Below are 16,253 nucleotides of genomic sequence, written 5' to 3' on the forward strand. Positions count from 1 at the left end.
AAGAATAAATGGACATAACAGGCACATACACAGAATACCTCCTTTCTCCCTCAAACAGTAGCAGAATACACATTCTTCTTAACAAATGTGGAAAATTCTCCAGGATATATCATTTGTTAGATCATGTAACTGGTCTTAACAAATTTAAAAGGATTGAAATCACATGATTATCTTTTTTGATGATCTGGTATGAAACTTTAGAAATCAGTGACAAGAGGGAAGCAGGAAAATGCACAAATACATGGAAACTAAACAACATACTTCTGAATAACCAGCGGGGCAAAGAAGAAATCAAAGGGGAAATAATAAAATATCTTGAGACAAATGAAAATTCCAAAACTTAAGGGATGTGGCAAAAGCAGTTTTAAGAGGAAAGTTTATAGCGATAAAAGTCGACATTAAGAAACAACCTAACTTCACACTTCTAAGAACCAGAAAAAGAAAAGCAAACTAAGCCCAAAGTTTGCAGAAGGAAGGAAACATAAAAGATAAGTGCGGAAATAAATGGGCCAGGAAAACAATACAACATGTACATGAAGAGCAAGCTTTTATGAAAAGGTAAAAAAAAAAATGGACATACTTTTAGCTAGACTAAGAAAAAAAGGACACAAAACAGAACTGAAAGAGGAGACGTCACAGCTGATTCCACGGGAATACAAAGAATCACGAGGGACTGCCACGAACAGTCAGGCTAACATAGTGGATAACCTAGGAAGAATGGATAAATGTCTAGACTGACACAGCCTATGAAGACTGAATCATGAAGCAATAGAAAATCTGAAGGGCTGTATAGCTGTAAGGAGATTAAATCAGTAATTAGAAATCTCCCAACAAATAAAAGTCCAGACCACTGGTGACTTCTCCCCATTTTTTTTTTTAAGATTTTATTTATTTCGAGAAGAGGAAGAGCATGAGTTGAAGGGGAGAGGGAGAAGGAGAATCTGCAGCAGACTTCATGCTGAGTGCAGAGAGCCCAGTGCAGGGCTTGATTCCATCACCCCGAGAGCAAAACCTGAGCTGAAATCAAGAGTCAGACTCCGGGGGCGCCTGGGTGGCTCAGTCAGCTAAGCCTCTGCTTTCAGCTCGGGTCGTGATCCCAGGTCCTGGGATTGAGCCCCGCATCGGGCTCCCTGCTCAGCGGGAACCTGCTTGCCCCTCCACCACTCGTGCTCTCTCGCTCTTTCAAATAAAATCTAAAAAAAAAAAAAAAAAAATGAGACCGCACGTCTGGTCAGCTAATCTATGACAAGGGGGCCAAGTATACACAATGGGGAAAGGATAGTCTTTTCAGTAAATGGTTCCGGGCAACCTGGATGTCCGCACGCAGAAGAATGAAATTGGACCCTCACCTTCCACCACTTACAGAAATCAACTCAAAGTGGATTAAAGACCTGATATCATAAAACTCAGAAGAAAACAGGAAAAAACTCATTGGCAATGACTATGACACTAAAAACACAAGCAACAAGAGCAAAAATTGTAACTGGGAGTACATCAAACTAAAAAGCTTTTGCCCAGCAAAAGAAATAAAATGAGAAGGCATTCTACAGAATGAGAAAATATCTGCAAACCATGTGTCTGGTAAGGGGCTAATATCTAAAATATGTAAGGAACTCACACAACTCAAAAGCAGAAACAAAAGATGCCTCAAATAATCCAGTTTAAAATAGGTAAAGAATCTGAATAGGTATATGTCCAAGGAAGTCATACCAGATGGCCAGCAGATACATGAAAAGGTGTTTAACATCACTAATCATCAGGAAACTGCAAATCAAAACCACAGTGAGATATTGCCTCACTCCTGTCAGTATGGCTATTTTCAAAAAGAAAATAGATGACAATTGTTGGCAAGGACATGAGGGGAAAGGGAGACCTCGTGTACTGCGGGTGGGAATACACACTGGTAAAGCCATTATAGAAAACTGTGTGGAGGTTACTCAAAAAATTAAAATTAGAACTGCCATATGATCCTGCAATCCCACTTCTGGATATAGAGGTGAAGAAATGAAGTCACTATTTTGAAGAGATATCTGTACCCCTGTGTTCCTTGCAACATTATTCCCAATAGCCAAGATCTGGAAACAAGCTATGTGTTAACACTCGAATGAATAAAGAAAATATGGCAAATATATAGAGTGGAATACTATTCAGCCATAAAAACTAGGAGATCTTGCCATTTGTGACAACATGAATAAACATGGAAGTCATCAGGCTAAGTGAAATAAGCCATAGGGAGAAAAACAAATACTGTATGATGTCTGGTGTGGGGCGGGGGGAGTTCATCGAGTCAGAAAGGGGAATGGGGGCTGCCAGAGGTGCATATTAAAGAATCATGTGATCATCTCAGTAGATGGAAGAAAGCATTTTGTAAGATTCAAAGTCTATCAATGCCTCTGAATAAGAAGAAGATAGGTTAAAAGTGAATTAGTTAAATTTGATTAAGAATATCTATTTAAAAAGCAACAGCAAGTATCTAATAGTGGTGTGTTGAATGCTTTCCTTTTGAGATGGGGAGCAACAGATTATCACTTATCACCACTTTCTGTACCCTCCTGGAGGTCTTAGTGCAATGTTGTGGTGTAAGACATCAGGAAAGAAAGAAGGAGAAGCACGGAGTGAGGGTGAGGAAGAGGAGAAAGGGAAAAAGAAATAGAGAAAGAAAAGCATCAGGACTGAAGAAGTGTGCCCATATGGTAAAATCTGAATTCCGCAGATGGGAGCCAGTGTCATCATCTTTGCTCCTCCAAGTGAGTTCAGTCTGCGGTCAAGTTTAAGAGCCAGTTTGCTGTCCACTTTTTGTAAATATTTTTGGAGGTGTTCTGGTAATGGTACAGTAGTTTTATCTTTCATCTGAAGAACATTCATTCACCTCACAATAAGGTTTTCTGAAGTAAATTTTGGTTTGAGTTGGTACCAATTTAAGGTAGGCTCCCATAATAGATACTCAGAGCTGAATGATTATTCTGATTTTTCAATGTAATTCCATATTGGTGTTTCATAAAAGGTGATGTTTCTTTTAACATTATTACTTTTTATTAAACATTTTAACAGAATAAGATAATGATCTTTTATGAAGAAGCCCTTGCTATAACACTATTGTTTGGGGCCAAATTATAATTCTTTCTGAAGAATATGTTTGCTAAAACATTTCCCATTTTGAGGTAGAAATTAATGTGTAGTAATATTTGTGGTAACAATATATATTTTTTACCTCTGTTTAACAGCCCTTAAATGATTATTTTAAAAAGCTGTCAAGATTTGAAAGGAAGAAATAAATAATTATTTGTTGGCAAAGTGACTATATGGCACATATGTGAAAATTAAAACTTAGAAATTATTAAAATTAAGGGTGTTCAGTGAGGTAGCTAAATAAGTTATTTTTCTATACCAGCAATAATTAGAAAATTTAGAAAAATTCCATTTGTACTAACAAAATAATACCAAACATCAAATAGAGATGGATCTAAAAAATTAAAGTCCTTTATACTCCAAACCTTTAAATACTGAAACTTGAAAAGAATGAGAAGATACATACCATGTTCATGGATTGGAAGACTCAGTATTGTAAGCACATTACTTTTCCTCAAACGGACTTATAGATTCCGTGTGGTCCCAGTTAAAATTGTAATAGTATTTTATGGGCACTGACAAGCTGATTATATTGTATTTGTGGAAACACAAAGGCCAGGTAAAGGCAAGAGACTATCTTAGAGGAAGGAGGTGGTTCTCTCAAGTGTCAGGACTAATTATGTAAACCCACAGCCATGGAAACACTGTGGCACTGGAGCGGGAGTACACTGAGCTATGGAGTAGAAGCATCTAGAGCTGTGCCCACATCTTGACTGACAAGAGCTGTCTGACTGCAGAACTATGAGGACAGGATGGTCTTTGAAATGAAGAGGGAGTTGGGGGCACCTGGGTGGCTCAGTTGGATAAGGTTGTGAGCTCAGGGTCCCGAGATCCAGCCCCAAGGTGGGCTGTGCGCTCAGCGGGAGTCTGCTAGTCTCTCCTCTGCCCCCTACCCTCGCTCATGCGCTCTCTCCCTCTCTCTCTCTAATGAAATCTTTAAAAACAGAAAGAGTTGGGACAATAGACTGTCCACACTGGGAGAATAATCCTTGCTTCTAACCTCTTGCTGTAAAACTCGTTACTAGTGGATTGCGAATCTCAATGTAAAAGTGACACAGGAGAGCATCTTCACGAAAAGCGCTGAAGGAGAGATGGGCTATAAGTTGGTTAAATTTGATTACGTTAAGATTAATAAGTCCTGTTCACTAAAAGACTACTAATTGGGCAAACAGGCAAATTGCAGCATGAGAGAAGATATTTATAGTATGTTCTTATCCAGCACATATGAAGAACTCCAGCCAATCAAAAGGGAAAGGACAGCTCTACAGAAAAACAGGCAGGGGACGTGGACAGGTGTGGTGTGAAAGCACGTGTCCACATCAGCCCAAGACATGCTCAGTTTAATTTTGGGACATGCGAATGAAAGGCAGAGACCCCACCGTGCGCCTGTCAGGAGGGCTAATGTAACAAACACAAAGATAAATATTGGTGAGGATACGGAGAAAGGGGAGCCCTCCTGTGCTGTTGGCAGGAATGCAAATTGGTGTGGCCACTCTGGAGAATGGAATGGAGGTTCCTCAGAAAGTTAAAAAGGGCTCCTCCCGTATGACGCAGTCATCCTGCCAGCTGCATGGCCACAGGACGGGAGGTCAGTGGCTCTGGGACACCTGCACCGCCACATTCCCTGCAGCACTATTCACAATGGCCCAGACATGGAAACAGCCTCCGTGTTCCGTGGATGGATGAATGAAACGTGGCAGCTGCTTACAAGGACATCGTATTTATCCTTGAAAAAGAAAACCCTGCCGTTTGGGAACAACACGGATGAGCCTCGGGGATGTTATGTCAAGTGAGATCAGTCAGTCACCAAAAGACGGACACTGCACAGTTCCGCGACGCTGACCAGGGTCCCCGAGAGTTCTGGAACTTGGGAGCAGAGCGGGAGGGCGCGGGGGAGGGTGGGGGGCGTTCAAGGGATGAAGTTTCACTTGTGCAGGATGGAGGAGCCTGTGTGTTGTTGAGCTGCGGACACCAGGACCGAACTAACACAAAGTTGTGCCAGGAGGGTTGACCTCGCACGGAGTGTTCCCACCACGGTAAACTACAGCTTCACACTAGGTGTGATTCACTCCCGGGAGGGCGTGCGGAAGGTGGGGGCACAGAGGCTGCTCCGGGAGGGGCGCGGGCACCGTCCTGCGCGCTGCCGCCCCTCTCACCGAGCAGCCCCGTCCGGGCTGGATGCCCAGCAGAGGTGCCCAGGCACACTCACACGCGTGTGTCAGTCGTGTGTCAGTCGTGTCCCAGACCAGCAGCAAGTGGTGCATATCCGCACCTCCGCAGCTCGAGGGTCGCGGGAGCATCAGGGAGTGAAACTCTGCGGACGCGCCACGGGCCGCATTCCGCGGATACAGGGACGGGAGAGAGAAGCCAGACGGGAAGGAATGAACAGGAGCCGGTTGACGTGTTGTTCCAACAGGCGGGACTGAGCTCTGGTGTTTAGAGCACGTGCTTACAGGGTGCTGCCGTGAAGAAAACCAGATGTGGAGTCTTGTGACCTACCCGGGTCACAGACGGGAGTCCGGGGCACGGGATCCCGGCGCTGTTCTCCCTTCCCGCTTGATCTTTGTAAGCTTTTCGTTTTTGTTGTGTGCAGTGTCAAGTGAAGTAGGTTCAAAGGACAAGTTGGTCCGGGAAACAGGACATCCACCGTCCTCTGGGTGTTCCCAGGCCAGGGGTTCCTGGGCGGGAGGCCGAAGAGCCACGTTCTATCGCCTGGTTCCCAGGGCTCCCCCCGGAGGATCCCTTCCCGGCCCCTAGCAGGGCGCTGGTGTGGCTGCTTCTGACCTCATCAGATCCTGTCCATGGGAAGTTCATGCTCTGGGGCAGGAGAGTGTGGGCCTCCCCGCATAGATATCTTCCTTTTTTAAGTTCATTTGGCGACCCTGTGGGATGGGCCCGTGGAAAGATCACAGAGCCGTGATTCCTGTAGCTCCCCTAGCAGTGGGGGCTTGGGGAGGCGGGTTATGCCTGACTGAGGGCTGCAGGGCAAGGGAAGGGGGTGGGCACGCCCATGGCGCTGAGGGGACAGTGTTGGGGTGGAGGCCTGGAGAGAGAAGCCAGGCTGCTGCAGGACCTCGGAAGGCACCTCCGGCAGGGGCCAGCCCACGCGTGAAGTTGGTGCACTGGACAAGGATAGAAGACCAGTGTGCGGGGCCTGCAGCTCCTAGAAGGCCTCTCTCAGGACCATGGGAGGCAGGTGCAGAGGCATTTCTCCTATTTCTTCTAGATCCAGCGCCCTGTAAAGACCAGCTGTCCTTAAAAGAAAAATCCGGCTTCCCAGCCAGTCCGCAGCCTCTGAGCCAAGCAGGCCCCAGGGACACCCCTGGTAGTGCCCCAGCCCCTTTGGTGCCATCCTCCCCTCCTGTGACTGCTCTGCCCCAGGACGCAGCTGCACCAGCTGCCAGCCCCAAGCCAGAGCCAGTAATGGGGCCTGCGGTGCAGGCGGGGGCCCCAGGGACCTCTCAGGGGATGGCCAGTGAGCGCGAGACCCCCCAGCCACTGGCAGAGACTCAAGACACCCAGTTTGCTGCACAGCCTCTGGGAGCAGGCGGAGGGCCTTGTGCCCCACCTCTGGAGGGCCCCCGTTACCCCACAGCTTTGGGAGAGCCCACCTCAGCCAAGGAAGCTGCTGCCCAGGGTGAGCCCTTGCGGGCTCCTGCCCCAACACCCAGCGCCCCCAGTGGGACCCCTCAGCCTGCCCTGGGCCAGCCCCTCCCCCCTCTTCCCCCTGTGGTGGGGGCCATCAGCTTGGCCACCCCCCAGCTCCCTAGCCCCCCACTGGGGCCCACTGTGCCCCCCCAGCCGCCCTCGGCCTTGGAGTCAGATGGGGAGGGGCCGCCCCCTAGGGTGGGCTTTGTGGACAGCACCATCAAGAGCCTGGACGAGAAGCTTCGAACCCTGCTCTACCAGGAGCACATGCCCACCTCCTCAGCCTCGGCTGGGACCCCCGTGGAGCCAGGGGACCGAGACTTGACCCTGGAGCCCCAGCCTGTGGTGAGTCCTGGTCCCAGCAGGGTGGCGGGCTCCCAAGGCACGTAGCTGCCTCTTGGGGCCCTGATTGTCCTGTTGAGGACAATTGTCCTGTTGTTGTCTGAGGCCAACTCCGGGTGTGTTGCCAGAGTGGCCCATTTGGGGAACTGGGATGTGTGCGCAGGTTGGGGGACCTGGCTTACATGGGCTCTGCTTGGGGTGGCCTGGGGGAGGGGTCCAGCTCTCATGGGTGAGATCCGCCGGTTAGCTCCGGAGGTCAGCAGGCGAGACTTGTGACTCTTCTGTTTCTTCCTGCAGCCGGGCAAGTCAGAACCGGCTCCTGAGCTGGCGGCTGCGCCAGAGCAGGCTGGGTCCTCGCCGATGACAGGTAATGAGCCCCGGGTCCCACGTCAGAACCCCAGTGCCCATGAGGCGCCTTCCTTGCTCCGAACCATGCCGCATCTCTATCCCTCACCCCCACAGCGCCGTGGGTGGGGCCTAGACATAGCAGCGGCTGTCGTGAGGTGTTAGTTAAAGCCCCCTGTGGTCTAACAAATCGTGACATGTTCACGCCCCGAGGTGAGAATGCCCTCCGTGGAAACAGGGAGAAGCCCAGATGGCTGGGCGTCAGGGTGCGAGCAGCTGCCGGCTCCCGTGCTCTCGAAGCGCTCTGCACGTGTCCCCTAGTCCTATGCTCCGTGAGAAGGTTACAGGGTGTTGAAGGTCATTTTGGCAGAGCGCAGGCTGGGGCCAGGGGCTTCCAGCAGGTCCATGGACATGGCCAGGCTAGGGCCATCGAGTTTCTGGATCCGGGCTTCCTCTGAGGGTCCTGGGGTGCCTCTCTGTGGGAACACCCACGTCTCAGCCCAAGGGCGCTGGTCTGATCTTCCAAGGTGTGGGGTTTCTTCTTGGCCTGGAATTCCTCCAGAGATTAGGAAGACAGGAATCCAGCTGACCTTGTAAGAGGCCTCTGGGTATGCGTCCATGGCAGGCGATGCCCCAGTTCGCAGAGGGAAGCGGGCTGCCGGATCTGGTCGGACCTCTGGACACTGCATTCTTGGGTGTCACGCTGTAGAGAGAGGGGGACAGCCGGCAGTGGGGTCAGAAGCTGTAGCATGTGCCATTTCCCTGGGAAGGTGAGAGCCGGGTGGTAAAGCAGGAATGTGCTGGATGGTACGAGGAGTGCCTGTTCCGTCTTCTGACTTCCTTGCACAAGAAACTCACTCTGAGCCCCTCCCGTAGCATCGGGGACGTCCGCGTAGCCAGTCCCAAACCCTTGCCCCTGGAGCGCCCGGCTGCTGGGGCAACTCTAAGGAAATAGATTCTAGTTTGGAAAAGGTGAACATTTCTGGAGGTGAGAGCTATCCGGAAAGAGAGGGAGTGTGGTTGACCGTGAACCGTGTGCCTAGAGCCGTGCGAAGACAGGGTGGGTGGTTCCCGCTGCAGGGGTGTGAGGACGGGCGTCGGGCACTGGCCGTGGGGGAGTGGTGACACAGGGTCTGGGTCTCCCCAGGTCTGTGCAGGGACAGGTGCAGGGACAGCCCCCCAAACCTTGCCAGAGGCTTTCCCCCCACCCCTGCTACAAGCACGTCAGTCTGGCTACGGACTGGCACACAGCCCCTGCCTGCCTGAGGCTTTCCTTGACTGTGTGCGGGTCTCCGCACAGGCCAGCCCCGCCAGCACAGCGGCTCCTTCTGCCCGACACTCAGCAGCCCTGGGAAAGGTGGTCAGAATCCCACGCCGTGTCTACCCTGTAGATGGGGAGACAGCCTCGGAGGACACGGTCCTTCCCCAGACACTGGCGCTCTTGACGCAGGGCCTCCTGAGACCTTTCGTCATCGGGGATGTAGAGATAACCTATGACACAGGCCCACGCTGTCAGGGGTCAGAAGGGACAGGTGGGACAGGTGATGGTCAGCAGGGGTGTAGCGGGCATGGCTGCACCCAAGGTTCTCGAGCAGGTGCCTCCGGAGACCCAAGTGGTGCTAGGCTGAAGCCTCCTTTCCCCGAGTTATTGGAGGTCTCCTAAGAAGAAGCACTGGTAGGACATCCTGGAATGTTCTGAGTTCTCCCCGTTGCCGAGCACACACACTGTAGGTCCCCTTCCTCTCACTGATCTGGTTCTGCTCCTGCCCTTGCCCTCTACACCAGCCTGAGTAATGACTTTGACATTCCTACAGCAGAATCTTCTTTGAGCCAAGTGACAGCCTCAGGCTTGCCCACAGCACCAGGTGCCCCCCAGGTAAGGAGTGTTCTCTGAGGCGCCCGCTGGTCGGTGGGGTTTCCGCCCTGCTGCTCTGTCCTGAGAACTTGCCCTTTCCATGCATTCTCAAGGATGTCCCTGCTTCTGCCTTCTCTGCACAACGGGAGCCCACAGACCGCAGCAGTGGGGTCCCTGGGGAATCCTCAGCTCAGCCCACAACCAGCTGCCTGGGGACACTGACGGAACACAGCCAGGCCAGCCACCCCCAGATGCAGGGCGCTCTGGCCTCAGAGTCCCCCCAGAAGCGTCTGGGACAGCAGGATGGCAGCTCACCAGCCAAAACCGTGGGCCGGTTCTCGGTGGTCAGCACGCAGGACGAGTGGACCCTGGGCTCCCCCCACAGCCTGCGGTACTCGGCGCCCCCGGACGTGTACCTGGAGGAGGCCCCCCACAGCCCCGACGTGAAGCTGGCTGTGCGGCGGGCGCAGACGGCCTCATCCATCGAGGTCGGTGCGGGCGAGCCGGTGTCCAGCGACTCTGGGGACGAGTGTCCGCACAGGAGGCCCCCCATGCAGAAGCATGCCTCCCTGCCCAGCAGTGGTGGTGGTGTGGCCAGCGACTTGGTGAAGAAGGCCACCGCCTTCCTGCACAGGTCCTCGCGGGCTGGCTCCCCAGGTCCAGAGACGCCCAGCAGGGTGGGTGTGAAGGTGCCCACCATCAGCGTGACCTCCTTCCACTCCCAGTCGTCCTACATCAGCAGCGACAATGACTCGGAGATCGAGGATGCGGACATCAGGAAGGAGCTGCAGAGTCTTCGGGAGAAGTAGGTCCTGAGACGAAGGCACCAGGGGCGGCTCAGGGAAGAGCTGTCCATAGCTGAAGCTGGGGGTCCTACCGTGTCCACCTGGGGCTGCCTGTGCTGGGGACGGGGCAGAGGCAGCAGCCCTGCAGCAGGTTGATCCGGTCCCTGGTCTCCTGTGGTGACCCTCACTGGGCTGGCACTTTCCCCTAGCCAGTGTGACGTGCCCCGCTGCGTTGGGGACACTGCACAGAAGTGCCGTTATTTCTTTTGCCCGCCACCACCCATGCCCAGTCCCGCCTCACCCTCCTCTGCTCCCACCTGCCCCGGCCCTGCCTCCCCTCCCCTCTCCCAGCCTCGCTTCCCCCCGCCCCCCTTCACCTCCCCTCTCCCCACCCACACCAGCCCCAGTGCCCTGCCCTCCCTCCCACCTGCCCCAGCCGCTAGGTCAGGACGAGACACTTGTAGCCCCTCCTCCTGGTGCCCTGTGCAGCCCACAGCTGAGCACTGGCCCGGGGCAGCCCCTGGACTCGGAGGCAGTCAGAGGCGCTCGGTCCGAGGATAGATGTCCTTGCGGGGCTCATCTGTACGCTCTCACTCTGGGGTGGTGGTTGCTCTGGGAGCCTGTGGTCCATAGGAACAAGGGGGAGCCAAGAGCAGAGCTGTGGAATGGCTGGAGGAGGGTCTGGGGGAAGCTGCTGTGGGTTCTCAGGGGGCAGAGCCTGGAGGTGGGGGCAGGGGGAGTTCCAGAGTTGCATCAAAGGGAGGGTTTCGGGGTCTGAGGAAGGGGGGTATTAAGTGAGAAGTCTAGGCTCCTGCCTGGTAGAGGGGCCATGGATCCCAGTGGAAAAGGGAAACCATTTAGGAGGGGGACAGGGAGTTGATGGCACCTGATAGAAGGGAGCCTTGCTTGCTCAGACCCTGTGGGCACCATGGGGGACACTGGTGCCGGGCCACAGGGTGGGGGGCACTCGAGGTTCTTAGAGCCCAGGAGGCCTGCACTTTGAGATGCCTGCTGCAGCCCCGGGGCGGGAGCCTCAGAGTTGGGGTCTCCCCTAGGTCCTTCTGAGTCAGATGCTCCAGGTAACCTTTCCTCTTCCCCCCCCCTTGGCAATTTTACTTCAAAATATCACCCCGTCAGAAGCTGATCTGATGCAACAGGCAGTTTGCTGCTTGCAGTAATTTTCCTAAAGTCTTGTAGGCATTGGAGATAAAAGAGGTGAGACCAGAATTTGCTTTGTGGTCCAGCCACGAGCAACCCGTTTCCATCCGTGCCCCGAGAAGATGGGCCGCGGGTGTGGCTGAGGGGCTGAGCCTCCTGGCCAGGGCAGTCCCGTCTGAGGGGCTGGCATCACCCAGGGCTCTTAGGCGGGCACTCGAGCACAGTGGCTGTGAGATGGGCCAGCGGGTCCCCAAAGGAAGGTCCTTCTCTGGCTTCTAGAAACTTCCCTCGCCCACAGTCAGTAACTGCACTGGGTCTTCATGGCCGCTTCGCACCCGTGTAGCCCGGGGTGGTGCTGCCTGTGCCGGGAGCCCCCCGGGCAGGTAGCACCAGGAACCCCAGGTCCCTGGCTGGTGACTGCTCATGTGGGCATCCCCTCGTCTGCCATGCCCTCCTAGGAGTCCCTCACTCAGAGGAAGTGACACTTCTTTGCTGGAAGGGCTGGGGCAGCCTCCCAGTTCTGGCAGTTTCTCTCTTCCCGGGGTGTAGGTATGGGGTGTGTGTGGTGAGCTTGTTCGTACCCCACTCCCCGACCACTGAAAGTGGCAGCGTCATGAGAACTTGAATCTGCTGAGGCTCTTCCCCGTGCCCTTCAGTGTTGCTGGGGGTGTGTGTGCAGGAGACCCCCCCAGTGAGGCCCTCTTTGTTCCAGTGAAAGCTGAGTCTTCAGTGCACCTGCCGCCGCCCAGCGGGCCCTGCGGCTGCGCCCCCCACCCCTCACGCCCTTCCCGCCTGCAGAGGGCTCTCGCGGACTCCCTCAGGATGTAAGCGACCAGGATGCCCACCGCCCGCCCTCCCCTCCTGCAGGCACCTGAAGGAGATCTCGGAGCTGCAGAGCCAGCAGAAGCAGGAGATCGAGGCCCTGTACCGCCGCCTGGGCAAGCCGCTGCCCCCCAACCTGGGCCTGTTCCACACGGCACCCCCGGCTGGCCGCAGGAGGAAGAGCAAGAGCAAGCTGAAGGCGGGGAAGCTGCTCAACCCGCTGGTGCAGCAGCTCAAGGTCGTGGCCTCCAGCACAGGTCGGTGCCCTCCCGGCCGCCACGGGAGCCGGGCGGGTGGGAGGCGGGCACCCAGCCCTGGGAGAGCACTCCTTGGCTCCCCTTTCGTGGGAGCAGGGAAGCCTTGGCAGGCGCGCCCGTGAGGCGGGCCCTGGGAGTAGGCAGGCCTACTTGGAGCTCTCAGCCGCCTCTGGGCAGCCGGGCTCAGGTCTCTCTCGCCCGCCTGCCTCCCTGCAGGGTGCTGCCTGGGTCTGCAGCTGCTTCCTCTGGCTGTTTGCCAGGCACCTGTCACCTGCTGAAAGTGGGGAGTAGAGCAGCTCCTTTCGGGGGGGGGGGGCTGTGGGGTGCGGCGACCCCCACACTCTGGGCCGGAGACCAAGTGAGCTGGAGTCCCCCAGTGCGCCGGGGTGGTTGGGGGGGTGGGGGGAGCCAGCCGTGAGCTGTCCGTGAGCCCACCCTCTGCTGTCACAGAGAACCTGCAGGGCACATGTCGGACTGCAAGTTCTGCAGATTGCATGAATTCCAGAAGGATTCCTAAAGCGAACCGCAAACTAGTTAGAGCGAGCAGGCCTCCTGTGCCTAGGTGTGCCGCTCCAGGGGTGGCGTGCTCCTTGCACACTGGCACACCGTACACCTGGCACGGCACGAGCATCTGGTCTCGCATTTCCTGGCACTTGCACTCAGGCCACCGGGCCACATGCCCTTTGCCTACAGGGACTGCGCTTCCCCAAGGTCACCCAGCAATGAGCAGGGAGGACAGATGCACTCCCGCCGGCCGGTAGGACCCGCAGCGCCTCACTGTGCCTGTCACCCCTTCTCCCCCCTCCCCCAGGTCACTTGTCAGACTGCAGCAGAGCCCCTCCTGCTAAGGACCCTGCCCAAGCCGGGGCAGGGCCCGCGGCAGCGTCAGACCCGTGTGGGAAGGCAGTTCAGACCCAGCAGCCTTGCTCCGTGCGGGCCTCCCTGTCTGCAGACATCTGCTCCGGCTTAGCCACTGACGGCGGCGGAGCGCACGGCCCAGGTGATTCCCAGCTTGCCCGGCTCCGAGCATGTGCTAGCTGCGCCGGGCCCCCGCGGAGTGAGGGGGCGAGGGCGGCAGCACACGCTGCCCGCCGCGTCTCAGCCAAACCGGTAGCTGCAGCCCTTGAGTGAAGGGAGTGGGTGGCCCACCCGTCCCCGGGGCCGGCCGTGTGCGGCTCAGAGGGAGGCCGGCGGCGCTAGAGCCGCCCCGGGGAGGCGCCGGCACCGCGGGGTCAGACGAGGCGTCGGCCGCGCGCTCCGTGCAGGTCCCCAGGTCCCCGCGGAACACAGGGCCTTCCGTCCGGAGGGGCGGCTAGGGGGTGTGAGGGCACAGCTCCTGAGCTGGGGGTCTGCCTTGAGGAGGAAACGCTCGTCACCTCTGCCGTGGGCGCGGCAGCCGCGCGAGGAGGTGCTCCGTCCCCACCATCTCTGTCCAGAGAGGCCGTGGTGACCGCGGCCGGTGACCGCGGCCGGCGCCCGCCCCGCACGCCCTCCCCGGGTCCGCTTCTCTCGTGCTCCAGCGGCGCCTCCTTTCCATTACGTGGTCGGCGGCTGTGGTCCTCCGGGCTGGGCTAGGTGCAGCCGTGGATGCTAAGTGACGAGGCTGATGTGGCTGGTGGTGTGTAGCAGCGATCCCAGAGACTGTACTTGATGCTTGTCTCTTTGTTTTCTTCCCTCTATATTCATTTGCAGGCTGGACGGTTTACCACCCAACGTCTGAGAGACTGACCTATAAGTCTAGTAGCAAACCTCGCGCTCGATTCCTCAGTGGACCCGTGTCTGTGTCCATCTGTCTGTATTTGTTCTTTGTATTTTACCACCTCCTGGCCCTTGGTTTCTCCCCGCCCCTCCCTGTCTTCATCACCTTCCAGACATTCCGTGGGGCGCCTGCCCCGCCCGCGCCCCGCGCCCCGCCCCCACGCCCCCTGGGCCCCCGAGCGCGCCCGCGCATGCTCTCGGCTCTCGCCCGGCGCCGGACGCATGTGCAGCGGCTCGCCCGCCCCCGCCTCGGGCGCCCCCCCCCCCCCCCGCAGGCCCCCGAAGCGCTCGGCGCTTTTCTCCTCACCTGTTCGTTTAATTTCGTATTTTTTACGTTGGACGTAGTTTTATTTCTGTTGCAATTGTGGTGCATACACACGTCCGCTGTCCCCAGTTCCAGCAACGACACAAAGAGCCCCGCCTTCTCTAGACGCATGGTGTGTCTCACACGTGTCTGGATTCTGAAGACATGCATGTAGCGAGCTGAGACAGTTCTAGAAGGTCACTGGAGGGTGTGACTTCTGTACAAGGGCCACAGCACTCAGCACCGTTACCCCGCGCCCGCTCCCTGCATGTGGAAAGGCGGAGAGAAGGTGCTCCAGCTAGGACGCCCCGCCCCTCCCCGCGCTCTGGTCACCTGGGGAGCCTCTCGGTGCCCTCCACGCTGGCTCTCCCTCTGGCCCCGGGCCCCCTCCTGGTCTCCAGCTGGAGCACTTTACTTGGTGAACCGCGCTCACCTCACAGACCTCAGACACGAAGTCAGTCACACAGCTCCGAGCTCTGCTCGACCGAACCTCAGCCCTGGTGGCCCTCAGATTCCCGGGATGCCCTGCTGGCACCCAGGACTCCTGTCCCCGAAGGGCGCACGTGCTCAGGGCCATCCAAAGTTATTTTCTCCCTCAGAACAATTGGAAAATGAATCCAAAGCTGTGGGGTTTTCAAGGTTTTTTTGTTTTTTGTTTTTTTTTTAACACAAAAATTAAGCTCTCAATTGGGTGGAAGTGCTGGTTTGGGGCACGTGGCTTTTTGCTGGTACAATAAAGATACATTGTATTTGTCAGGACCTGAGGCCAAGTCCACAGTGGGCATCCATTCCCATCGGAGTTGCCTTGTCACCCTCCCCCAGGCAGCAGAGGTCAGAGGCACAGAAGCACAGTGATTCCCAGGGACTGTGCGGCGATCCTGGTCTCTCAGCAGGTGTCCCAGCTGAGCTGCTGGGTAGCTGCTGAGCCGGTGGAGAAGTGGGGGCGAGGTCTGAACGCGTTCTGCTTCCTGGGTCACTTGCTGGTCCTCTTTTGCCCGAGCGTGCGTGGCTGTCTCCTGCGGACGACAGGTGCAGGGCAGCTGGGTCTCCAGGCACCTCGTGGTCAGACGGGTGGCTGCGTCGCTGCTGGGACGCGACTGGTCAGGCGCAGGAAGCAGCGTAGTTAGAGCAGGTGGTGCTTTCCCTGGAAAGGTACGTGCCTCAGGCACCACATGCTCCTCTGAGGTTGTCCCCGCTCCACGTTTGCACCTGCATGGTTCTGCGTTGTTGAAGGGTTTTCATTTGTTCTACTATTATTATTCTGAGATTTAAGAAAAAAAAAATAGGCACAGTAGGGACAAGTGGCTTAGGTTTCACTTGTCTCTGGCCAAGAGGAGAGGAACACGTAACGCCGGGCTCTGTGGCAGGGCGCTGGCCCAGGCAGGGCCGATTCCGGGTGGTGGTGTGTGCTGGCCGGGCGTGCCTCGTCTTCTCCGGTGCTGTGCATCCCGTGACATCACTGTTTCCGTAATAGTCCTTTCCAGGCATGACCTGGTTGTCGTGGCCACGGCGTGGCCCCCACGGCTCTGAGGTTGCTGGTCGGGAGAGCATGCGGCAGACTGTGGCCCTGAGCCCGCTTACCCGCAAACGGGTGACCTAAGGGTGTGTGAAAACACACCCACCAAGGCCCTGTCTCCTGGTGCCTGCCCAGCCCGCTGGGCTTCTCTGGGAGCCAGGGCCAACTGCTTCCCTAATGACAAGGGAGCCCCACGGCCCAAGGAGACTGCATGGGCACCCGTGAAAGCCCGGTCACGGCCCTGAGGGCCAAGAGGTGGCAGAGAAAAGGGCGTTTAGGGCAGCTTGTGGGAAGACCCCGAGGTGGGCCTGCTCTGGCCTCTGGGCTAGCGGCG

General features: G+C 56.2%; 1 protein-coding gene across 1 annotated transcript in view; it reads left to right on the forward strand.

Moving 5' to 3' along the window:
* WNK2 (WNK lysine deficient protein kinase 2) overlaps positions 1 to 16,253 on the forward strand; it is a 113,573-nt gene that overhangs the window by 76,878 nt on the left and 20,442 nt on the right. The window contains exons 19-25 of the mRNA XM_044266056.1: positions 6,356 to 7,122; positions 7,417 to 7,486; positions 9,279 to 9,340; positions 9,433 to 10,124; positions 12,130 to 12,341; positions 13,153 to 13,341; positions 14,034 to 14,132. Of these exons, the coding sequence (XP_044121991.1) occupies positions 6,356 to 7,122; positions 7,417 to 7,486; positions 9,279 to 9,340; positions 9,433 to 10,124; positions 12,130 to 12,341; positions 13,153 to 13,341; positions 14,034 to 14,132 (2,091 nt within the window). The remainder of the gene's footprint in view (positions 1 to 6,355; positions 7,123 to 7,416; positions 7,487 to 9,278; positions 9,341 to 9,432; positions 10,125 to 12,129; positions 12,342 to 13,152; positions 13,342 to 14,033; positions 14,133 to 16,253) is intronic.

The sequence above is a fragment of the Neovison vison genome, chromosome 9 (genome assembly GCF_020171115.1).
Source record: "Neovison vison isolate M4711 chromosome 9, ASM_NN_V1, whole genome shotgun sequence".
Lineage (NCBI taxonomy): Eukaryota > Metazoa > Chordata > Mammalia > Carnivora > Mustelidae > Neogale > Neogale vison.